The 26,293-nt window shown below is 41.6% G+C and overlaps 1 protein-coding gene across 6 annotated transcripts in view; it reads left to right on the plus strand.

Moving 5' to 3' along the window:
- The window catches only part of LOC149313197 (ras-GEF domain-containing family member 1B), a 268,019-nt gene extending 250,379 nt beyond the window's left edge, over positions 1–17,640 (plus strand). For 3 of the 6 annotated variants that reach the window (XM_089526246.1, XM_089526252.1, XM_089526250.1), the window contains 10 exons: positions 2,861–3,076; positions 3,205–3,279; positions 3,890–3,985; positions 5,629–5,731; positions 8,125–8,204; positions 9,181–9,276; positions 11,027–11,122; positions 12,428–12,551; positions 13,585–13,770; positions 15,925–17,640. In XM_089526246.1, coding sequence (XP_089382372.1) covers positions 2,861–3,076; positions 3,205–3,279; positions 3,890–3,985; positions 5,629–5,731; positions 8,125–8,204; positions 9,181–9,276; positions 11,027–11,122; positions 12,428–12,551; positions 13,585–13,763 — 1,065 coding nt within the window. In that variant the 3' untranslated portion in view covers positions 13,764–13,770; positions 15,925–17,640. The remainder of the gene's footprint in view (positions 1–2,860; positions 3,077–3,204; positions 3,280–3,889; positions 3,986–5,628; positions 5,732–8,124; positions 8,205–9,180; positions 9,277–11,026; positions 11,123–12,427; positions 12,552–13,584; positions 13,771–15,924) is intronic. The other 3 variants (XM_089526248.1, XM_089526247.1, XM_089526249.1) reach the window with 3 other exon arrangements.
- The last annotated feature ends 8,653 nt before the right edge of the window (positions 17,641–26,293 follow it).

Genomic DNA, 26,293 nt, shown 5'->3' on the forward strand with positions numbered 1-26,293 from the left:
TAAGTGTTTGGCTTTCCCGCTGGTTCCCATTCTGCAGTTTTCAGAAACTGATGTGTCAGTACGCTTCTGGATGTCATAAATTATTACTTATATTGGATAGTAATTCTCTTGGAAGGGTGAATGCAGACACCAGTGACCTTGTTTCTATTGTGCTGCATTGCAGATCACTGAAGGAGCACTGAAATTTCTAAAAACACAGTTATTCTGCAGATCCATGCTCCCATTTTTACCCCAGGTGACAATATGGCCACCCTTAGTGGGTTTTCCCCTTGGCCTCATAGTTTTCTTTAACTCCTTTTTGTGGTGCAGAAAATAGGGGGGTCTGAGCATCTCAGAAGGATAGGTTTGGACTGAGAAGGTGGGTTTCAATCTTCGATCCTCATCTGCAAAGTTTCAGGAAGGATTTAACAAGTTAGTCCCTTATTGTTTTGCAGTTCATGTAATCAAATCAGAAGGCACCTCGTATCTAAAATATGTAGTTAAAAAAAAAGATAGGAGAACACAGTCATAATGACATTCATTTCCAAATACATGCAACATTTGTATGCTAGTTGAGGAGAAGGGACTAGCTGCTGTTTTTTTTTTTTTTAAAATAAAATAAAATCCACTATCTAGCTTGTTTTTCTACAACAGAGTAATGTTTCTACCCCTTTAGAAAGGGTTGTATTGGAAGGCCTTATCTTAGCCCTGACCTTTATGTGCTGAAATGTCAAATTATGAGGTTGTACCCAAAGGATCTGCTTCTATAGCCAATCAAAGAGGCATCCAGTGATAAGGGTACCCTTTGCCTTTGGGCTGTGTGTGTATATACATGTGTGTATGTCTCCCTACGGAAAGCCATCTCTCATTATAGTCTCCTGAGCTGTCATGCATTCCCTTGGTGCCCTTCAGAAAAATGCAGACCAGAACTGTCATTGTCTTTCACAGCTTGATCCTGCCCCTAACCAGAAGGCTTAGGGCTTTGTTTTTTTAAAAAAAGAGAGAGTGAAAAACATTATTTTTCTATAATAGAAACCATAATACACTATAGTTACTGTTAGCACTACTGTATCCCAGAAAAAATGTATGTATTTTCAGTTTACAGTTACCCTTTCCATGTACATGTCTTCTGCATGGCATTGGTCGTGATTTCCTTGCATCATAGGTTCAGATATGCCATTGTGTTGGCAATACTATACAACGTGCCCAAACAGTTTATCTGCATGACCACAAGCTGATTGACATTGGGGAGAGGTTAAACCAGAACAGGAAGGATAATTTAGTCTATGGTTTTTACTGGAAAGGGATCTGTGGGTAAATGCTTTCTGTATTTTTAAAAAAACCTTTTATAGCTTTACTTTACATATCCATTCTCCCCCTTCCTCTCTTTTTTGAAATGAGCAAATCTTCCAGTAACATTATAATTAGTTTCAGATTTGGGACCTGAGACAGAGGCTTATGACAAGAATTTTTTTTGCAAATATTATATTTTGGACTACAACTCCGAGGATCTCCCACTAGTTGTGCTGACTTGGAGATTCTGGCAATTGTAGTTCAAAAAGGTAGTATTTCAAAATTTGCTAATACAAAAAAGTTTATGCTCAAATCTACTTCTCGGGCTCAGTCTGATTTCAGATTTGCTTGCTGGTGTTTTATGGCAATGCATTAGTTCTGTTTTTGGTTGTATGCCCTTTAATAAACACAAAGTCACAAGGTCTTTATTCCAAGCCATGAAGGTTTCTCTCTTTCAGTACTCTTTGTCTGTAAGGGAAGGTCTTACACTTTTTTTTTTTAAACTTTGGGGAATATTTCCATTCACATGACTGGTGCTTAATAGATCCAGCCTAAGGGCTGCAGCTGGCAATTGGGACTATTCAGTTAACATGGCAAGAAATCAAGAGGTGAAACTCCAGACATGATCTTAGCAGTTTTCAGGGTCTTGTGGCACTATAAAGAAGAACAGTTTTGTTATGGCATAGGCTTCTTGTGGATGAAAGGCTACATCGTCAAATGCCCTATTTTGTATCCTTAAGTCAACTCCAACTTATGATGACCCTACCACCAGTTTTCTTGGCAAGATTTATTCAGAAGAGGTTTGCAATTGGTGTCCTCTTAGGCTGAGAGAGTGTGACATGCCCAAGGTTACTACGTGGGTTTCCAGGGCTGAAATGGGATTTGAACCTTGGTCTCCCATCCCCAGTCCAATATTCAAACCACTGTGCCACATTGGGTCACTCATTTCATCAAATGGTCCTCATACAGAGTACCCTTCTGGAAAACAGAACTTTTGCAGGGAAGGGGGAGGTAGTTAGTAAGAGCAGTAGTAAAAATAGCTAGCAGGGTTCAAATCCTCTCAGGCATGGAAACCTGCTTGGTGACTTTGGGCAAGTCACACTCTCTCAGTCTCAGAGGAAAGTGATGGCAAATACTCTGTAAAAATCCTCCCAAGGAAACCCTGATATGTTCACCTTAGGGTCAACATAAGTTGAAAACTACTTGAAAGCTTATAACAGTAGCAACAACAAGGTAAAGGCAATGCTACCCAAGTCAGTGCCAGTATTCATTTTGAGTAATATGCAGATGTGCTTGAAGTATTTCAGATAGTGCCAAATGAAGTCCTCTTCCAACAATACACATAGACTTTGGGGAGGACAGTTTTTAATCAAATTCAGGCTGAATGTAAGCTTTTTTCCCTGGTTGACAGAAATAATGCCTGTACAAAGAGGACTATTTGTAGGTGTTTCTTATTAAATATCTAGTTGTCCTCACACTTGTTATTTCCGTGTGTGTGTGTGTGTATTGTATTTTAAAATATTACATTGCATAAAATTTAAACTATGTATTTGAATTCTAGTGAAACTGTTGTTTCCCTTTCCTTCAGCAGATGTACAGGAAAAATGTACAGCAAATCATCCAGAGTCTCATTCGTAAGCTGGCTTCTCTCAGTCAGTATGAGGAGGTACTTGCAAAAATCAATGCAGCTTCAACGGACAGACTGACGGTTCTGAAGACCAAACCCCAGGCCATCCAGCGGGATATCATCACTGTCTGCAGTGACCCCTATATGTTAGCCCAGCAGCTAACTCACATAGAGCTAGTGAGTTGATGCTTCTTTCTTCCTTATACTTCATTTCCTCAACTTTATTAGTTCAACTTTTTTGGTGAGTTAGGTGTCATTTTTGGAACTTGCAATGCACAACTGAATTCTTCTTTCCTTTCCTTCAGGAGAGACTTAATTATATTGGACCCCAAGAATTTGTCCAAGCATTTGTACAAAAGGATCCACTGGATAATGACAAGGTAAACAGTTGTGTATGGGAGGGGGGATTGTGGGAATTTATAAAATATGGTACCAGTTTTCACTTATACTGCTAAACAAATTCAACTAATGTTTGTCAACTCAATTTATGAGTCCATTGGTTGAGGAAGCAGAGCTTGGAAAAGTTAGCTTTTTTTAGTTTAACTCTCAGAAACATCCTCTGCATTGACCATGCTGGCTGGGGGGATTTTGGGAGTTGTAATAGATATGTGGTCAGGAACTGTTACAGGAAGAATATTGCTTAGTATTGCCCATGACTTATCCTGGGTTGGACCACAAAGTTACAGTGGCTTACTTAAAAAGACGGTAACATGGTTCTGTGATACTCGGTCTGTAGATAGATTCTTACACTAGTATAAAGAGGTTTTGCAATTTGTGTTTACAACAAAGTCAGGTATTTCATAGTCAGCCTTCTACCTTATATGTTTTAGCACAAGTCCCACCTTTGAGCATTTGAGTGAAACTCATTCGAACACAGCCTAAGCTCCTAAGCATCTTGTTAAGCCAGTTGTACCACTATAAGATTAGAATATCTACCAACCAACCCAGAAAAATGATCTGGGGAATTAATGGACAGTATTGTCTTCTTAGAGCTGCTATGGTGATCGGAAGAAGACACGGAACCTGGAAGCGTATGTGGAATGGTTCAACAGGCTCAGCTACTTGGTTGCCACAGAAATATGTATGGTAGGTTTATCTGTCTTAGCTTGGCTCTCCCCCCTCCACCCCCAGTTCTTTGTGCATTTATATGTTCTCAGAATGATGACACCTTCTAAACATAAGGCACAGGCTAGATGTGACATGCAAAGGGGAAGGATTACGTAAGGAGGAGGAGTAATCTGAGCTCAGGAAACATATCCAGGGGAACTGTGTTGGCCATATAGCAAAGTACAGTATCATTCAAACCCCACAAAACAGTGATACATTTATTGGGTCAACCAAAGGTACATTATACATGTTGCAAGCCATTGAAGTGCCATTGGCTTCTTCATCAGGCAAAAGTGTTACAAATGATAAAGGAGAAATAAAAAAAAATAAATTATTTTTTTTCTTTCTTTCTCTTGAGCTCAGGAGTTAGCAATTCTTATAATAACCACTAGAGATGGAAAGGGCTTGAGTAGCCTACTGGAATAACTGACACTAGATGACATTTGAGGACAGATAGTTTATTCACTCAACTTCTGAATAACTCTTGCCAAGAAAACCCCATTATAGGGTTGCCATAAGTTGGAAATGATTTGAAGGCACAAAAACAAGAACAAGCTGAGTGAGCGAACTGACCCTCTGTCCATGGTTCTTAATGTCTACCATGGCCCATTCACACATGCAGATAATAACTTGAGAAACAGTGCACTTGCAAGCCTGGTTCTTGATTTGAACTGGCTGACTTTGCTGCCAACTCCTAATCTCTCAATTCCTCAGATTCTGAACCTTTACCAGGTAACTATTACCAATCGACCATTACCAGGTAAGCACACAAGGGCGCAACCAAGTCAGGGCTGCCTCCATGTGCTTGCTCATGGGCTACCAATCCAGGCTGGTGTAACTTCATATTCAGCTTCACATGGCTTCTGGCACATTGTCCAGCAAGGTCACTGCATTTGTGAATGAGGGAGAAACCGGTGATGTCAATAGCACTGCTCCCATGGGCATGGAAAAGAGTACTGGGGCATATAAATATTAAGAAATGCCCAGGTATACCAGGTGTTAATTTTCAGACACATACCTGTGAATAAAACCTACATTTCCATCACTCTGGGGGAATGCTGTGTTTTTAGGATGGCAGGACGTTAAGCCTGCTTGCAAAGAATTGTGTGTTTGAATTTGAAGTGGGCTCTAGACCTCTGTGTAGATACTGCTTCACTGCAAGAGAAGTGACAGTCCCACAGTGGGTAATTCCCCCCCCCCCCCAAAGGTATGGCTATGTTCGTCTATAATAGTGAAAACAAACCAAAAAAAAAAACCCTGTGTGTCCCCTTAAAGACTAATAAATCTATTATATAATGGGTTTTCCTGGACTGTCACTCACTTCCTCCCAGTCAGCTGTGTGGCAAGCTGAAACAACATTCTGTGACTCAAAATGAGTGAAGGCTGGAGCCACCCAAACTTGCCCTCTCTTTGTCTGGCAAAATCTTGTCTATCATGTTGTTTTTTTCTTCAGATTTACTGTATCTGTAAAACAAAATGTAAACTTAGAGAACTATTATATATTAAAAAAAATATTTGTGTCTGGTTCCTTCCCATGCCCCCTTTCCTCAGCCTTGATGTTTGAGCCTGAAGCTGAGTAAATAATACTCTTATCCCCCTTGTTGGCCTTTTGTCTCCTGCAGCCTGTGAAGAAAAAACACCGAGCAAGAATGATAGAGTACTTCATTGATGTGGCCCGGGAGTGCTTTAACATTGGCAACTTCAACTCTTTAATGGCCATCATTTGTGAGTATAAACAGGCATTCTCCATAGATGCACATTTAAAAAAAATGTTTGTAAAGCAGACCTGGGCAGCCTTTGGCCCTTCTGACCTTCTCAACTTCAACTCTGACAATCCCCTCCCATTGGCTATATCCCTGGGGGATGATGGAAATCCAAAGCATCTGGAAGTCCCAAGGTTCCCCATCCCCTTTGTAAAGGATACTTAGAAATAAGATGGGTCCCTTTGATTCAAACAGGGGTTAGGTCAACTCTGGATGGTTTCTTCCAATAGCAGTTGCCTGTGACTCTTCCTTTTTCTGATACTTTGCCATGTGACATCACTAAGGTTTCTTTCACATTACACAAATGGGTACACTTTTAACTACTATGGCATCCTCTGGAATTGAGGGATTTTTAGTTGGGTTAGGCACTAGAGCACTCTTGCTGGCAATTCTAAGTACCTCACAAAACTTCAAATCCTTGCAATCCATAGGATACAACCATGGGAGTTAAAGTGAAATCATAATGCTTTAATTGTGCAGTGTGAAAGAGACCTAAGGTTGTAGTGCTAGTATTCCGCATGTTTCCTTAGCTTCTCTCCACCTTGTTGGCTCTTGTACTTACAACACTGATGTTGTATATTTGGTAGAACTAATAATAATAGTTCTTAATATTTACATGACATTTTCAAGTGTCCAACACAGTTAGCCTGGGCGCGTTACATATGTGCTGAAAGTACGTGCTGAGCATGTACTAGGGTTAGAAAGGGGTGTCCTTTCTGGATGCCCCTAACCCTAGTACGTGCTCGGCGCGTACAAAATGGCAGCACCCGTTCTACATGGGCGCTGCCATCTTGACGTCGTGGATGCCTATCGTCCGCACATCGCATGGCGATAATGACGCTGCAAGTGTGCCATTGGCGCCTTGCGGCGTCATTAGCATGCCGCAAGAAGAAGCTGTATTTTACAGCTTCTTTTTGCTGCGTGGAGGAGCCACGCGGTTTGGCCGCTGAGGCGCCTTCATGCAGCAAATGAAGGCACGTTTCAGACCACCCTTTTGGGCGGTCTGTAAAGCCATGCATAATCTAAATGTAATCCTTATTAACAACCCCTAGTATTTTTATCTTCTATGTTGCATATATGAGGTGGGGGAGGCAGGTCTGAAACTGCAAGACAGTCAACCTTCCATGTTCAGTTCCTGGCAAAGGTGAGATTAAAGTTGAAGTCTCACTGACTCATAGTTCATTCTCCTAATTTAGCCTCTATATACAACTCCTGAAGCTCATTCACACTATACAGTTACAGTGCTGTTGTTCCACTTTAACTGCCATGGTTTTATCCTATGGAATACAGGGGTTGGTAGTTTAGGGAGACACTCCAGTTCTCTGGCTGAGCTTTCTAAATACCCGTCCCTAAACTAACATAGGACAGAACCATGGCAGTTAAAAGTGGAATAATAACACTGTGATTCTGTAGTGTGAATGGGTCTCTTGTTGAAGAGCAGAAAATCTAATTGTTGCATCTCTGTGTGTGACCTGTGTGCTTCTTGGGACGACTTCTGTGCTCTTGGAACGATGCTACCTTTTTTATTTATTCATAATATTTCTATGTCATTTATGACATAAAAATCTCTCTGAGTGGTTTATATACAAAAAGATACTATAAAATCAGAACTGAAGTATTTAGATTGTTCAGTCTAAGCCCAATCATTAACAGCTTAGAGCAAGAACAATAAAATAACAAAACAATGTTCTTAGTCAATTAGGAGCCAGAGAAAGCTTGAGTAAACAAGGAAGAAAATTTGAAGCCTGCCACATTTTCTGCATCCTAAAGCACATATGGGAGAGTTTTCCAGAGGATGGCTGCCCCTATATTTGCAAGACCTGTTTTCATGAAGTTAAATAACAACTTTCTCTTACTTATGGAAAGACCAGTAAAGCCTTCTTTGAAGTGATCTCAACTGAATGTGTATAGGAGAAGGAAAGCTACTAGATAGCCTGGTCCTGAGTTGTAAAGTTTCCAGCAGAACCTTGAACTAATAGGCAGCCAGTGCAATTCTTTTTTTATATATATATAAGTTTATTGGTTAAAAACAAACATAACAAAACATAAATTAAACAAAAACCATATCAAACTAACAGTCACATATATACTACAACTATACATACAATTACTAACACAAACTACATTTAAAAACCCTTCCCCTCCCTCAAATCAAAGACAGCTGTTGATTATGTACTTTCCCTATTAACTTACTTACTTTCTTTACTACATCTAAAAAAAATTAAGTGTAATGAAGTTTCCAAAGCAATTGTTTACTTTTCCTCATTTTAAATATATTTACTCTTGAATGTTTATATATTCTTTTGCTCTTATCTCCTTATCCTTATCTTCTGCCACCATCCTTTGAACTAAAAGCTGGAATGAATATGAGTCCTGTCTCCAGACTAAAGAAAACCTGGTCAAAAGTCAAGACAGCCAAGTTTGACATTCTTGAGGTAAATTTCAGTGTGAGATCTGGGTTGCATGGAGGCTGAGGAGAACAGAGAAAGATCTCTGGGACTCTTCACCTGTGCAAGTGTACTTCTTTTTTTGTGATTTTTTATGTACGGCTGATATCAGTTCTGGTAAAGATGGGGAAAATATAAATGGTCTGAGCATATTTGGATATAGTGGGATGAAAAGTTACCAACCCAATCTTCCTACTAGTTACAAGAAGAATATATTAGCCCAGTGCTCCTCAGAATGGTGGCCTGTGGTCAGGTCCACAGCAAGACTGCAGGAAAAGAAGTCACACTTGTAGCCAATGGGCAGAAATATGGTGCTGATCATGGGCATATTGTGAAGAAAACTCCTAGCAGCCCAGATAGCTTAGGAAAGACTTAACGTCTACACTTTACATACCTAATTAAATTAATAGAGCATTATGGAAGAAGATATTGAGCATGGCACCTCTGTGTCAACCAATTTGTTAATCTGTTGTTGTTGCTGTGTGCCTTTAAGTCATTTCTGATTTATGGCGATCCTAAGGAGAACCTATCACAGGGGCTTCTTAGCAAGATTTATTCAGAGGGGGCTTGCCATTGCCTTCTTCTGAGGCTGAGAGAGTGTGACTTAAAGTTACTCAGTGATTTCCATGGCCGAGCAGGAATTCATGCCCTGGTCTCCAGAGTCCCAGTCCAACACCCAAATCACTACACCACACTGGCTGTCACTAATCTACTGTTATGTCCAAAAATGTAGGGAATCAGATTAAAGTGAAATTTCAAATGGCTTTCTCTGTCTATCCCTGGCCTTCTTGCACTCTAAAGTGAATAAGTGATCTTGAAATAGTCCAGTTTCTGCTTTGTGATGGTCAGTGTTCTCCCTAAAATAAGTCCTGGAGTTTTACAAAAATCTAAGATGCTTTAGGATCTGCTATATATGGCATGAAACTTGTGGTCTACAATACATCCTCTCTCCTTCTTTCTTTAGCATCAAATGGACCCTTCCAGCAACTTCTACAATTACCGCACAGCTCTGCGTGGAGCAGCTCAGAGGTCTTTGACCGCTCACAGCAATAGAGAGAAGGTACAATTTTACATTTCCACCGTAGATCACAGTTACAGAGTGTATAGTAGTTGGTGGCAATGCTGGAGGAATCTTGTTTAGCCTTGGGTCAGAATTTCAATATGGGGAAATCTATCCACAGATCTCTTGGCAGCCTATGGACCCCAGAATCCCTGGGCTAGAGGTTCATTATCCCTGCTCTATAGTGATCCATCTCTTTTGGTGCACAGCCTCTTATTCATGAACCATATAATTCTTAGCCTTTCAGAAATAAATTTTCAATTTCCATCGCAATGGAAATATTTTATTATTTTATGTTTGATTCCCTGCTTTGCTTTTGATGCCTTTCATTGAAAAGCAAATTTCCAAGTGGTTTCCTGTAGCCCAGCCACTGGTTTGTTTTGCCCCAAAAGGAAAGCTTGTAAAAGAAATGGAACAAAGGTTAAAAGAAAAAAGTAACAAAGAAAAGAAAAATGTTATTCTTGGGAGTGAAAGGCACAAATATGAAAACATGTGGAGCAAGGCACTGGAAGACTGCCTCTTGGCCACAGCTATTATTGGACATCTCTGTATTGTTTGCTACCTCTTTTAGAAGATCATGATATCCTAGGGGCCAGCTAAATCTTTATAAGTCACTCTTATGAGCTGTTCTCACTTACATGGCCAAGAATTTAGGAAAAAATACAGAAGAAGAGAATTTGAAGATGAAATGATCTTGCACCCAGCCCGATCTTTTCTTATCTATTATCCTGTTTGATCACCATTAAAATTTAATGTGTTTCATAAAAATATACAGGGAGAGGAGCTGGTCTTTGTTGAAGGAAATTACCAGGAGGAAAATATGTATCATTCATGGGCATGGGTACAGACCAAATATGTTTTGAGAATGGCTATGAACTATTCTTATGAAAAATATGAAATGCAGGCTAACTTGTCATTCTTGAAATTAATCCATGACTTTATTAATAGTAGCACAAAGTGTTAACACAAGTATGGAAATCTATTGAAGGTGTGCCTTCTTCAACCTGTTGTTTCCCAGAAGGTTCTTTGTGGAGAGAGAAGGAGATACTGTTTCTTGTTTTCTATAGTAAAGCACCAGTTATAAAAACTCCATCACACAATAAAAAGCAGTTTTCAACTAGTGTCTATTATTTAGACTGAATTCATTAAGAAGGTTGTGCTCAGCAAAAAGACCTAAAAGTTGACCCTTCCGTTGGACTGAGTTACCTTATAGCTAGATAGGGTCCATCAGAGTTGATGCTGGCATCTCTGGACAGACAGGGATAGAAGGATGATAATACGTGCTGCCATTAACTTTAGCTCACAGTTTCTAGTGTATTTCTTGTTGTCTTATTTTGGTGCCATCTCACTGAAAAATGTTTTGCATGTTTCTGTAGTGATCTTCAAAATCTGCAAATTTGGTTTGGATAGAGTAAACAGTGGGACAAGAGAATCAAGGGTTTGCACATCTTTACTCCAGCTGGTGCCCACTAGATGTGACTACAACAGTCATCACTCCTCAACAGCATGCCCATTGGTTGGCAGTGGATGATGGGTCATGAAGTCCAGCATATCCAAGGCCCCTGAATTGCCCTTTTCATACTAGTTTTAACTCAGTGAAAGATAGAAAAACACCCTGTTCTGTTCTCTGTCTCTAGGATATCTGGATATAGACATCCAGTTTGTTTCAAAATCTGAATTCACTGCTGTTTGTCCTCAGTTCCAGATTTGATGTTGAACTTGGGATCTTGCTTGTTTGTCTTTCCTTTAGATTGTGATCCCTTTCTTCAGCCTACTCATCAAGGACATCTACTTCCTCAATGAGGGCTGTGCCAACCGCTTGCCCAACGGCCATGTCAATTTTGAAGTAAGTAGAGCATATTCAGAATTTCCTGATTGCTTTAACTGCCATGCTTTGCTAATTAAAATGTGAGCAAGAAGCCTGGCCTAAGGGTTGCTGCTTATTCTCTTGATGCTAATTGTGAGCAAGTCCAGGCCTGGGAGTATAGACTGAATCACTTACTGTCTGCTGCTTTGCCCCAGTGGCATGGAAGCATGGCTGCACAGTGATCTTCTAGAGAGAATTGTTGCTCTCGCTTGTTTATTTCCCCTCTCATCATTGGCTGTAGCATCATACAACTCCCTTTCTAGAACTTCTCACTGTCTGCCAGTCTGTTTTGAGGGACAATTCCAAGTTCTGTTTATGGCTATGAAGACCTATTTGGACTAGGTCCAGGCCATATGACAGACCATAGCGCTCTGTGTGAGCATGCCCAGCTCTGAGATCTTCAGGAGAGGTCCTTTTTACTGTTCTAACTCCATAGGTATGGCTGATAGGACAGGAGACAAGGCCTTCACAGTGGCTGCCTGTAGGTTCTGGAGGTTTCCTAGGGAGGTTAGAATGGCTTTCCCTCCTTGTAGTCATTTTGATGGCAAGCCTATATTAGCAAAAGCAATAGCAACTACATTTCTATACCACTTATCAGTGAACTAAGCACTCCCTAAGTGGTTTACAATGTGTAAGTTTATTGCCCTGAACAAGTTGGGTACTCATTTTAGCAACCTACAGACGGACGCCAGGCTGAGTCAGCCCTGGAGCCCTGGGATCAAACTCACAACCTTGTAGATGTGAATGGCTGCAGTACGGGCATTTAGCCACTGCTTCTCCATGGCTCCCTTGCTGTTGTATACCTTCAAGTTGTTTCTGACTTATGCAACCCTAAGGAGAACTTATTATGGGATTTTCTGGGGTTGAGAATGTGTGACTTACCCAAGGTTATCCAGTGGGTTTGCATGGCTGAGTGGGAAATTGAACCCTGGACTCCAGGATCATAGTCCAGTGCTCAGACCACTACACCATGCTGACTTTTTTCATATTCTCTCATATGTATATGTGGGAGGAAAGTGTGTGTGTAGGCTGCCAGATATTTAAAAAAAGCTATAAGAAGTAATATTTGGTACTGTTTTTGTTTTGTTTTTAAACTGTTTTTAAAGTATACAACTAATCTTTCACAAATGCTGTTTTAAAATTTTACCATGGAGCTCTCCTTCCATTTGGCTTGCATTTGATTTATTTGTTTTCTCTCCTGTTTTGCTTTCATTTGTTTTTTGCTAACATGGTCTGTCTTCCTTTCCAAACCCCTCCCCCAACCCGTTCTACTTTTAATTACAGAAATTTTGGGAACTGGCTAAACAAGTGAGTGAGTTTATGACATGGAAACAAGTGGAGTGTCCTTTTGAGAGGGACCGGAAAATCCTTCAGTATCTGCTCACCGTCCCAGTCTTCAGTGAGGATGGTAAGAAACAGGCCAACTTTTATAACTCCCCAGCATGTCTACTTTATATGGCTTATTGTTGTCTATTTTTCGTGGCTTATTGTTGCCCTTGAGCTCAAAACATTGACCCAGTGTTATTGGACCTGTACATATGTGGGGAAAGGGCAGAATTAATATTTTACCAGGTGGTGTGTTGGTGTGAAATCATCCTCATCACATTCAGTAAAACCTTATATTTATTCTCCAGCATTCCCTCAGAACAAGAATATTTTTCCCAGCATTCTCTCAGAATGGGAAAGTTTCATGGGCTGAAACCCAATTGTACCTGATGAAGTGGGATGTAGGTTTTGAAAGATCATGCCAAATAAAACTTTTTGCCTTTAAACTAATTCATTTTGAATATTTTAATAAATTTGTTTTCTAAAACTCAGAGGCAGAAATCCTAATCAAATAGCAGGGAAATTAAAATAGAGGATTAGGACAAAAATAAAGTCAGATGCAGGTTGTCCCTTCCATATGTGGAAGTTATTGAGATCCAACTGAGGCTCCCCAAACCTTGCAGAATAGCTGTCTGGGGGCTACAGGAGGGTTAGAAGGAGGAGGATTTAATGGTCAGGATCTCATTGGTGCATTAGCAGTTGCACCTTTTTTAGGTTTGCCAGTGATGGTGAGGAAAGGAAGACAAAATCTGCTGGCTCCAAGCAGCATATTTCTCCAGTGCCTCACTTCTCTTGTGGCTGTTGCATCCACATCCATTTTCTTCCACCAGCAACACTGGCAGTATGCACAGACATGATTCCAGACAGTGAAAATGACCCTGCTTCAGTAGGAGTATCCTGTGCAGAGTCCTCCTCTTAAAAACCGTATGTTAATGTATCTTGTCCTCACTCTCTGAATATTCTGCAGGCTTTTAAACCATGTAAGAGGGTTCTTTGCCATCCAGACCTGTTTCTTTTATACTTGACAGTATGCCAGATTACTATCACAAGATCATCCTCTAGAGTGAAGTCTGGAAGATGTCTGTCATGGTAACACTGTCTTTGTTTTCCTGCAGCACTCTACTTGGCATCCTATGAAAGCGAAGGCCCTGAGAACCACATTGAAAAGGACAGATGGAAGACACTCAGGTCAGTGTCAGAGGGCACTGCCATCAATAAATCATCAGACTGCAAACTTACTCTACCATTAGACACCTTCAGCACCAAGGTTTTTGCTGCATGCCTCAACAGATGAACGCAGTGTGAGCATGAAAAGAAACTATCACTTTAATTTTTGGCTTTTCCAGAAGAAATGCTTCAAACTGTTTCTGCTTCCTTTTTTGTTTTTGTTTTTACCTCTCATCCTCAGTGCACTAAGATCTTTAATCTTTCTCTTTTTAAAATTTGAGAACATATTTTTTCCCCAGCTAGCCCAATTCTGCTTTTTCTTTATTCCTTTCTCTGTTGAGACTGTTGTCCAGTCTGTCACGGGTAATTCTTCTCCTTTTCTAAATTCTACAGTTGATTTATCCCCTTGACACTGTGATTTAAAAACCCTTTTGATGACTAGTTACAGAAAGCAGAAAGAATATTCCACTGGTCATAAGCAAGTTCACTTTCAGAATTAAACCTTTTAAATTAATCCTTTAAAATATTACAAAATATATGTAGCTAAAAAAGCCACAGATACTGCATTGGCCATGTTGGTTGGTTGTCATAGGCAGTCTTTGCTAAAGTTTCTGTTTTTGTAAGAGCAATGAATACAGGAAGAGGTTCTCCAACAGGTTTGAACAACTTTGGCAGGTCCAGGGGTCAATTCCAGTTCCCTAGATCCTGCTATGGGTCATCTGCACTGCAGAATCCAGCAACAGAGAGATTGTTTTATTTATAACTGCTTACTTTTTAAGTTAGCACTTACAAGTAAAGTCTAACAAATTTGTTAGGTGCTCTATAGGACGTGGCAGGAAACACCCTGTCCCTATGTCTGAATTGCCTTTATACACATGTGACTTGTCCTAGAAGGAGGTTCATGTATCCTGGAGGCTTCCAGGTGCATGATTTAAACCTCTACAAGATGCAGAGCCTTTTCCAACTCTGGATGGGAAATGTGGATTCCCAAAGATGGGAAGCATGGATTGGCTACTCACAGGGTTGTAATGGCTTGCCAGATGCTTCCCCACTATGTTTTGTTTGAGGAATAAGAGATGATCTATTAATTTGTATCTCAAGTGTATCTTGGTTATTGTAGAGCAATGACACTCAAAGTAGTGGTTCCTGGACTAGTGCTGGTTCCCAAGTTATTTGCTCACAGCAAATTTCCAGGAAAGAAAGAAACATGCTGGCCAATGGACACACTGAAAAAAATAATAATTGTGAGCCCCCACATTGAATAACTTGCTTTAGAATACCTCCACTGCTGTAGAGTACCTACCAAATTTGTCAGGTGTCACTTGTACATGCTAGCCAAAAAGCTGAATAGTTTTACTCTGAAAAACTGCTTTGGGGATAGTTAGGCATAGCAGTTCAGCTGCATGACAACACATGAACTCATGTGCTTGGCAGATGATGAATATATGAATCGTTCATTAGCAGGGCCACTTTTCCAAGCTCTGCTTTTTTCTGCACTGTGCAACATTATGGGTCCTTTCCACACTACACTATTATAGCATTATGATTTCAATTTTAGCTGCTATGATTCCATCCTGTGGAATCCTGGTATTTGCAGTTTAGGGAAAGGTATAGAAAATTCTGAGCCAGATAGCGGTAATGCCTCACCAAACCACCAAGTCTGGGAGGGCATTCACACTAATTTTTTTGTCCTGATGAGATGTGGATCGCTGCGCTGGTGCATATCAGGATTGTTGTTCCCATTATGTTTTGGGCTCAGAATCATTTTAACCCTTGTCCTTTTCACACATGTCATCATTTTGCAATAAAATGGAGCTGCCTCCTTTCCTTTGAATGATACAGAGTGGTCTGAATTGATCCGGAAACTTATTCACACTGCTGATGATGTGGATTAATGTGGATCTTTCAGAAAAGTCGGGAAAAAACCCAGTAATGAATATCTCAGTTAAGTAGGGGTTTTGCCAGCCCTCCTCCCCAAATTGCATTTGAGACATGTGTGAACAACAAGGATTCAACCTGGATTCATCCCAGATTATTTTCATAGTGTGAATAGGGCTTTGGAATCCATAGGATGCAACCATGGCATTTAAAGTGAAATCATAGTGTCATAATTACATAATGTGAAAGGGCCTCTCCTGTGTTGCCAAGACCCAGAACCACATAGAGACCCTTCTAATGACAGTTCAGAGGGACACAAAATAAAACACTTGGAACAGATTGCCAACTATCAGAGCCAGTTTCTTAGTACCCTTATTGATATTTTTTCTTCTCTCTGTGATTGCCTTTAGGTCAACGCTTCTGGGGAGGGTGTGATAACGTGACTGGTTTCCTGCTGCTGCTGCTGTGTTGGCATGGAATCTTATCATTTGATGGACATTATCGAGGTCATCTATTTATTTCCCCTTCCTGCTTCTCTGTGCCCCCTTCCTTTCAACTCAAGTGATGCTTTCAACTATTAGAACTGTGCAGCTGGTTCAAACAAGTCAGCACTTTCTGTGAAGGTACAACTGCAAGCTAGCTCAAGAATAAACAGACCAGCCTCTTAAAACTGGATGGATTATCAGATTAGATCACAAGTCTGTGATGTGTGATTGATCAAAGGCAGTAATGAGGAAACTCGTTTGAAGATCAAACTCTTCTTTGCATAATTCGCAAACACCTGGATGGGGATTCCACGCCGCCACCTTTTAGTTTTGCTCTGCTGCTCCTTTGATATGTTACAACCTGCTGCTACTTGTATATTTGAGTGCTGAATTCTAAAGCAAACTTCCATGGCTGAAATTCCCAATTTTGACTCTTTCACATGTTGGGCCAAGAGAAGAAAAACCTACCCTGCTCTTATTTCTAAGAACTTTGGCTTTCTTCATGAGCGAGAGAGAAACAAGTTCATGATGGAGTAAAGTGGGCTGCTAAGATTTTTTTTTTGTCTATTTATTGTGGAAAGGGGGTTAATTATTTTTCCTTTTAGTTTTTTTCCCCCAGTCGAGTTTGCTGCTGGTCAGCACACTCTTATGGTGTATTATTTGAAAATAAGCAATTAAATTCAGTGCTGTGATAGGAAAAGCAGACACTAGAAGGATATGTAGCAAATGTAGCTAGACTGTAGAAATGTCCCTCCCCCCCATTTACAGTTATGCTGTCTTTGTTTTTTGCTTAAAAGCCACTTCTATACTGAAAACTTGAATCCAGTGTGAAACTAGTTTAACTTCCTGGTTTTATCTAAATAATCGGGGGAACCCTTTTCATGGTATTTATAAAAGAACCTTTGAACTTCAAAATTTTGGTTCCTTTCAGTGGCCAGCTATGACCTGAAACCTATATACTCCTGACTAGATTGAATCACTTGCTGAATAATGAGTCAGCACTTACGTAAATTCCATTGACTAATGGGTCTGCTCTACTTGGGACTAACTATAGAATTTAAGCCCGTAATAGTTAAATAGGTTTGAAGCTGGATTAAAATTGTAGTATAGATATTGCCAAAAATGTCTGTACTTTTCTGTGTCTCACCACTACCACCTGTATTATTGGTTGAACTTTGATTTTGTTTTCTACCTGGCATACTACAGCTTGGACTGTAGGTAAATATGATAGAAATGTTGCTTTCACTGAGCTTTCAAAAAGCTGTCAGAGGATAATGGCTGTAATATATGATCTAGTAAAGCTAAATGAAACAGTGACATTCCACAGACAAAGAGGAGCTTCAGCTAAAACTATAGCAGTGATCTGAAAACATCTGTCACCCCTCTTTTTTGTTTGTTTGTTTGTTTTAAGAGTTTGAGCATTTTTTGACTATGATACAGGTCACACTGTTACACATCCTATGAAGTCTGTAGTAGCTCTGAGTGCGTAGCCACTGTAATTTAATCCCACTAGGAAATTCTGGAAAAACTGAAACAGCCCTTTGAGCATTAGGCAGCCAGTGACAAATCATATTCTAAATAAAGGGACTTGTATGTATTTGATGCCAATGTTCAAAACTGAAAATAAATTTCAAAAGTGTACCTATATTGTTTTGCATATCTGGAAATTTGAAAAGGAGTGCATTGATGGTCTCTGAAAATACTTCTGTGGCTCCCTGTTTTGATAGAATGGAGTTCTTTCCATTGTGAAATATACAGAAATATAATTTATAATTTTCAGTTATTTATATATCCCACCTTTTCTCCACTGAGTTCAACACTACACAAATGGCTCTCCTCCTACTCAGTTTATTCTCCCCACAATCCTACAAGGTAGATCAGGCTGACAGGAAGATTCATGGTTGGGGGGGGGGAATTGAATTTGGGTCATCAAAGTCCCAGTCCAGTTCTCCACACAATGATCCTGAGTACCATTTCTAGTTCCTCCACAAGTGCAATCTACCGAAAACAAGATCTGAATAGATCAATGTGCATTTTCATTCATCAGATCCCATTCCTCCTTATCGCAGTGGATGGACTCTTTTTAGGGGGGAGGGAAGTATAGTTTTCTCCAAACTTTTTTTTTTAAATAGGGGTTCTTCATTTAGTTTTTTGTGGGTTTTTTTGGGCTATGTGGCCATGTTTTAGAAGAGTTTATTCCTGATGTTTCGCCAGCATCTGTGGCTGGCATCTTCACAGAATGTTGGCATAGAAGAGAGCTGGAGATATACACACACACACACACACTGTGTGACCCTGGGTAGGGAGGAAATCCCATGTTAATCTGTGTATTCTGTTCATTTTTAATTCCAAATTGATGGATTTCACTGACCAAGTGGTATAAGAAAATGTTATATTCTGAACGTTCCAAAATTTCCCCTTAACAATTTGTTGTGTGGAAACATTTTTCCATTTTATAATTCCTGGAGTAGGGGAAACAAATGAATACTATTCATGTGATCATTCATGATCTTTTTTTCCTCTTTTTTTTAAAAATAAATATTTCTAGCTCCTTGATGCCAAGGAGAAATCGCTGTATGCTTTTCTTACTCATCTTTTTAGTTTTTTATTTTGTGATGAAAAATAATAAATTTGAAAAAAAGAAAAGCAAATGCAGCAACATGACATCACTGTTCAACAGTCCAGTTGCTCCTGTCCCACAAATGGGATCTCAGTAAATAGACTCAGAAACATGGTCACCTCTTTCTTCATATATAAAATAGCTGAATAAACTCAACATGTGTCAACATAAGGCCTATGCTGAGACTCCAGTCCCACTTTAACTTAAAATATTATGCATAGCTAGCTGGTTGGCTTGGAGAAGGCCAAACTGATGCCTTCCAGAAGTTGCAACTGTATCTCCCATAAGCTCCAGACATCAGGGTCAATGGGAACTGCAGTTGGACAACATCTGTAGGGAATCATGTTCTTTTCCTTTACATGTTGCCAGGTTCTTCAGGGACCAATATGAGTCAACGTTCTCTGTCACCTGGCCAGCTCAAGACTGACCAGTATATGTGTGGCAGGCTGTATACAGTCTGTCTCTGATCTTGTATGGGAGAGGAACATCTTAAGAGTTCCATGAAAACTCATGTGATGTTTCTGTTGCAAGCATGACTAGTGGTTTTTCTTTCTGATCTCAACTCTGCAGGTGACTGCAAGAGTAGACCATGAGGCACAAGTTATAGGTACTTTCACTTGCTGGTCAGGGGAGAGGAAAGAAGAGTGACACAACACCAGCCAGAGTCTCAGCAGGCAGCCCCATATGTAAGACCCATTGCTATGTACCAGATAGTTAGGGGTTGGTCTGTTGGGGGGGGCTGCTGGTGCATGCTCCCAGCAAGTCGAGGAATGCAGAATTTGGGGTACCCTATAAAGCCCCAAATGGGAAACCATTGTAGTTCCCATTACCATGTACGAATGTGAAAGCTGGACAGTGAAGAAGGCAGGTAAGACGAAAATCAATGCATATGAGATGTGGTGCCAGAGAAGTGGGCTGAGAATACCATGAACAGCCAAAAAGGCAAACAAATGGGTCTTTGAGGAGATCAAGTACAAAATTTCCTTGGAAGCCAAGATGGTCAAATTGAGGCTGTCATACTTTGACTACATCATGAGAAGGCATGGTTCAGTAGAAAAGACTACAATGCTAGGAAAGTTAGAGGGCAGCAGAAAGAGAGGAAGACCTCATGCCAGATGGATAGACTCAATTGGAGAGGATACAGGCATGGATTTGCACGACTTGAGCAAAATAATGGAGGATAAAGGGGTATTGGATCTATCAGGTTGCCATCATTTGCAGCTGACTCACGGGCAGTTAATAACAACGGCAATGCAGCCCCAATATAGGGCCAGACTTGAATCTTCCAAATATTCAGGATGCCTGGGAATTCTACACAGATGCCCTAGAATGAGTATGTACAACAACAGAAGAATCTTTCAAACTGAATGGATGAAAGACTGAATACAGGGACGTAGCTAGGATTTTAGGAAGGGGGGGGTCTAGACTAAGTGCCACCATTATAATGGGGCTTGGGTGCGGCGGCGCAGCAGCACACACCATTCATTTTTCTAATGGAAGGGGGGGGGGGTCCGGACCCCAAGAACCCCCCCCCCCTTGGCTACGTCCCTGCTGAATACTTAAATTTCTCTTTTCCTCCCAAGTGTTTGAGGACATGTACATGGTCCTGTCACCTAATCCATTTTTGGTCTTCACTATGGGACCCTATAAGTTAGGCTATGCTGAGAGGTAAAGATTAGTCCATCATTAGTCCTGTGAGTACCATGGATAAATGAGGATTTCAACATAGATTATCCCGGTCGGTATCACACGGCTAATATTACATCCACAGAGACTGCAAGGATCACAGTTATTGTATGTTTTATGTTTAGAAAATATTATTACTGTTATTATTATTATTATTATTATTATTATTTAAAAAATCTGGTTTCTGCTTTTCCCTTTAACCCAGAAAGACCTGGAAGGCAACTTACATAAGAAGAGACAATTTTATTAGGCTTAATTCTCCCTCTTCTGATGCTCCCTGATCCATGGACTTCACTTACATTTTCCCTGAGTTACACAGATGTATCTTTCTTTAGCTTATGGGCTAGCTGGGGCAAAGAGCTTAATTTTTGCTGGCATTTAAAGAAATCCTTTTAAAAGTTGGAAATTTAAAAGAGGGAATAGTGTTGAGCTCTGACAATCAGGAGGAGGATGTTGGCAAGTTTCAGCATAGAAAGAGGTGCATACTAAAGAAGCCAGTGTTCCCGAGTGACATGAGCTTTGCCACTTGCACAACTGTGTTAGCAGGTGTTAGAAAATGTGCCACTATGGGATTCTCTCTTGAAAGGAAAAGCAAATACTATTGCTCCAGGTAAGCCGGAGGCCCTTCACTTTGGATGCTAATGAGCTTGGTTTTTGATTGCAACAACACACAGCACTCTTTGTTCTTTGTCCCATCTCCCCTTCCCATTCTTCTGTTCAAATGTGATGCTGCTGTATTGAAAGGAAAGGAAGAAGAAGGGAACCTTTGCTGGAAGAAATGAAATGATAACCCAGAATCTAAAATGTGTGCAGACTTCAGACAACCATTGGAACAGGCAAAAACTGGTCTTAAGGCAAGGGTGGGCAACTGAAACAAGCAAAACTGCCACCAAATCCTCTTTTGGCTTTCAGAAATTGGTTTTGTTCATTTAAAAAAATGTTAAACAGTACATTGCATCCTGTTTAAAAGGTAAATTGTTTTGCACAGAGACTTCCAGGAACTGTAAATCAGCTTCATTTTCAGGCAGAAAAAAGATTGGTTCATGAGGGCCACAAGAACATTCTTCAGGGGCCACACTTTACCCATGTCTATCCTAAGATGCCTTCATCCTAAGCTATTTAATAGTTAAAAGATGACAACAAACATGTTGAATTGTCCCCCGAAATGACCAAGAGCCAATGAGGTGACTTAGCATGACTAGCCATAAGTGCAAGATTAAACTCTTATGGGACAATTGTCTCTGCCTTCTCCCAGTGACTTTTTTCGTATGCAAATCATGTTGGGTTCCTGAAATTCTAGAAAAATCTGATTTGCCTTCCTACCATATACAGTTGAGAGAGCCAGTGTGATGAAATAGTTTTGAGTGTTGCATCAGAATATTGGAAGACTAGGATTTGAATCCTCACTCAGCAATGGGTTGTCTTGGGAAATAGCTATCTATGGTTATATACACTAAATTGTGGAAAGCTAGCAAGAAAAACTTGTACTTGGAAAAAGAGATGACGGGACAAGCTTTATTACAATGCTATCAGTTGATGGACTGTAGTTTTATTGCTTAGTTTTTCTTTCGCTGAATCAGCAGATGTCACTAGGGAAGGAAAACCATTTATAAGGGTTCTTGGGATCCTGCCACATACACTGGGAGTTGGCATAGTTGGTTGAAAAATCCTAGGGGGCAAGCCAGTATATTACATGGACAGTAGCGCCACCTACTGCCACTGAAAAGAAAGAGCCCAATTGCTACACTGGGCTCTCGAGGTTTAAAGATATAGTGATAATCTATGAAAATTAGGTTTTTTTATTTTATTTTAATTTTTATACATAAACAAACAGTCAAACAAAAAAATACAAACAAAATAGATGCAAAGAAAAGAAAAAAAGAAAAGGAACAAGCGAATTGATAATATATAATTAATTAAATATAAATTGAATATTTATATATAAAATATTTATTATATAAATATAAATTGAATATTTATATATGAAAATTAGTTTTTAATTTCAATTTCACAACTATGGTTTCAACCCAAGAACCTTTGAAAATGTCATTTGATGGCAATTCCTTTCATTGTTGTTGTTGTTGTGTGCCTTCAAGTTGTTTCTGACATATGATGACCCTAAGGAAAACTTATCACAGGGTTTTATTGGCAAATTTCATCAGAGGGGGTTTGGCATTGCCATCGTCTTAAAATGAGAGAGTGCGTCTTGCCCAAGATCACTCAGTGGGTTTACATGGCCTGAGCCAGGATTCAAACCCTGATCTCCCAAGTCATAGTCTAGTGCTCAAACCACTACACTATGCTGATTCTCACATCACACTGACTCTAATTCATTTCAAGAGAGACTTAATAAAATTAATGATGAGATCCATGGAGGCCATTACCAAAAGAAGAAAGACTTCCCTAGATCCCACCATTCTGAACATGTATTGACAATCTCTAACATTTCAATCTTGGACAAAGTTCTGGAATGTGTGGTGTCCTCCCAGCTCCAGCGTTTTTTGGATGAGATGAATTGTCTAGATCCATTTCAGGAGCTTATCACTCAGCAGGCTCCAGCCTCCTGGAGCTGGGACATGGGATGGAGGCTGGGATTATTACACACCAAATCACCACTGAACTGCAGTCCACCATCAGCCTGGGTCCCAGCTGGGTCCCAACCATGCTGGAACCCGTGGCTTTCAGTACCACCCATCTTATTGATTGATTGATTGATTGGATTTGTCCCTCATGTCTCTCTCCAAATGGGAGATGGATATCTTTCTAGGCTGCCTCTCTGGATGGGACTTGGGGGCCCTGTAATGCAGTGGTGCCAGTCATTTGGAGGGACAAACTCAGAAGGTGGTGCTGGGGGACTCCTGTTCGATGTCCTGACTGCTGACCTCTGGGTTCCCTCAGGATTCAGTTTTGTTGCCTGTGCCATCTATCATCTACATGAAACCATTTGTGGAATTAATCTGGTGTTTTGGGGTCCAGAATTTTGGGGTCTGGCGTCACCAACTCTTATCTTTCCTTCCCAACTAATTCCAGGAAAGCTGTCTTAGTATGGAACTGTCTGCTGTCAGTAATGGACTGAATGAAGAGAAACAAATTGAAATTCAATCCAAACAAGACAGTGGTGCACTTCTCCTGGTCAGTTGAAAGGCAGATTAGGGAGCAAGGACTCTGTCTGTACCAGATGGAGTTACACTCTTCCTGAAATTATTAATGAAGAAAACCATACAACCTAAGAGAGTCTACAATGAAGGGCAAGGTTCTTCCTCCTTATTTCCCTCCTGTTGAGTTAACTGAGTATAAACTACCTTTACACTTTGAACTCTGCTTGCAGCAAATTAAGTCAAGGACAAAGGGGGAGTGAAAGGAGGAGAAAAACTGGGACATTTTAACAGCAGCTGAAAAGTGTGATAATAAAGGATAAATCAATACTATCTCTGTCAATCAGGACAGCTGGAGGGTATGGCTTGGGATAAGACCTTACCAGGTTTAGAACTGAGAATATTCCTTGTATATCTGGCTCATGAGGTGAATGGAAAGGCCCTGTAGACTTCCAACATTTTTTTTTTGTGGGGGGGCGGGATTAGGGTTGCCATAGTGCCGGACCTCGAAACCGGGAAAAATGTAGGACAAAATTTTCAAATGTAGGACACACAAAAAGTGTGTCCTACATTTGAAAATTCTGTCCTACATTTTACCGCGATCGCAGCGGAGGCCAAGCGGCAAGGGAAAGCCTCCACTTAAGGAGGCTTTCCCTCCCCGCCTGGGCCCCGCCACGATCGGAGGCCAGGATCGGGGCCTCTCCTCGTTCCTGGGACCCTCAGGGACCAGGAAGGAGGGGAGGAGGCTGGCGGCGATCGCCGCGGCCTCGGCTCCTTCTTGGCCCCGGCACGGCGGCGATCACCGCGGCCTCGGCTCCTTCTTGGCCCCGGCTGGGACCAGGAAGGAGGGGAGGAGGCCGGCGGCGATCGCCGCGGCCTCGGCTCCTTCTTGGCCCCGGCTGGGACCAGGAAGGAGGGGAGGAGGCCGGCGGCGATCGCCGTGGCCTCGCCTCCTTCTTGGCCCCGGCTGGGACCAGGAAGGAGGGGAGGAGGCCGGCGGCGATCGCCGTGGCCTCGGCTCCTTCTTGGCCCCGGCTGGGACCAGGAAGGAGGGGAGGAGGCCGGCGGCGATCGCCGCGGCCTCGCCTCCTTCTTGGCCCCCGCAGGGACCAGGAAGGAGGGGAGGAGGCCGGCGGCGATCGCCGTGGCCTCGGCTCCTTCTTGGCCCCGGCTGGGACCAGGAAGGAGGGGAGGAGGCCGGCGGCGATCGCCGCGGCCTCGGCTCCTTCTTGGCCCCGGCTGGGACCAGGAAGGAGGGGAGGAGGCCGGCGGCGATCGCCGCGGCCTCGCCTCCTTCTTGGCCCCCGCAGGGACCAGGAAGGAGGGGAGGAGGCCGGCGGCCATCGCCGCGGCCTCGCCTCCTTCTTGGCCCCCGCAGGGACCAGGAAGGAGGGGAGGAGGCCGGCGGCCATCGCCCCGGCCTCGCCCCAGGCCTCAGAAAGGGCTTGGAGGTGCCGAGGCGGCAGAGGTGGCCGCGGTGGGCGGGGCCGTCCCGGTTTGGGCGCCAAACCGGACCGGGACCGGGATGGCACCGCCCAAACCGGGATTGTCCCGGCGGGGGGGCGGGATATGGCAACCCTAGGCGGGATATTACTGCTTCTCCCATCCACTCCAGCCAGCACAACAGATAGTCAAAGATTATAGCAGTTGTGTGCCAAAGCAAATGAGTTGGTCAAGGCTTCAGGAAGTCTGCAGATATGGATATATCTCTTCTGGACAGACATGCTAACTTCAAGAGCCAGGATAACAAAGTCTTCCTGATCAGGCCAGGACTTGCTTGCTAAATGATAAACTTTATGGCTTTTGTCTCTGACAGTGCTGCTCATCTTGGATGGTTTTGGCATAATTCCCTGCTTTAAGCTTAATCACCAGCTTGAAACTTACTCTGCCATGGTGGCTGCCTAGGAGAGAATGCAAAATGCATTTGGACAGTGCTTGTCATATTGGCTGGAGGAGTCTGGGAATTGATGTCCCCAAAAGCAACTTTTCCAAGTTCTGGTTGGGTACTTAGGAACCTTCCTTATACCAGGGAGACACTATGTGCCTGTAAAGTTCATTATTCTCTATGCTTAAGTCTTTGACATCACTATGTGAGAATTTTAACAGAGGGATTGAGCCTGGGACCTTCCACATGCAAACTATATGCTTTCTGGGTAAAACCTGGTCCTCTTAAACATTACATCTCCATTTAGCTTCTGTTAGTGATTTGGCCTCATTCCCAATATCTTTTAAACTGGATCATGAATCGGTTTGAACCAGTCCAAACGACCCTAGTTCCTACTTAATCCAAATGGCTGAAGCATTTCTGAGAGGGGGGGCATGTGCTAGGCCCATTCAACCTGCATCTTTTTGATGCTGATTTTTTCTGCTTCTTTTTCAATAAATTGAATCGGTGCAAGTGTGAACCACATGTGGATTGGAATCAATTTAAATTTGCCTTTCGTCTGGCTGGAGCGGGTCCATTTTGAAACAATTCATGCCTCAATGTGAACCACAAGTGGATTATTTTGGAGGGAAAAATGCGATTGGGGCAAATGTAGAGGGAATCATGCTCCGCTGTAAAATCGATCCATCGATTTGGATTGCACACCGATTTATCTGTAAGTGGGAATGGGCCCCTTGTCTGCTAGTGGGAATAGAGGTTTAAGGGGAGATCTGGGGTGAGAAAAGGAAGGGTAAGGATCAAAAAGATTCTTTCCAACAATCCTTGTATAAACTTTATGGATGGACATAAAAAGGAGAGAGGACAAATAGGTATCTTGCTAGGGTTTTATCATTTGCAAGCCAGATTTTCCTTAAGCATGACTTGCTAGATGGTGCCCTCTTGTGGGAAGAGTGAATGACTGAAGAGTCAGAAAAAACTGAGATGAAAATAGAAATTAATCCACTTGAA

The sequence above is a fragment of the Sceloporus occidentalis genome, unplaced genomic scaffold (assembly GCF_023333645.1).
Source record: "Sceloporus occidentalis isolate IW3139 unplaced genomic scaffold, rSceOcc1.0.p SCAF_5, whole genome shotgun sequence".
In the NCBI taxonomy this organism is placed as follows: Eukaryota; Metazoa; Chordata; class Lepidosauria; order Squamata; family Phrynosomatidae; genus Sceloporus; species Sceloporus occidentalis.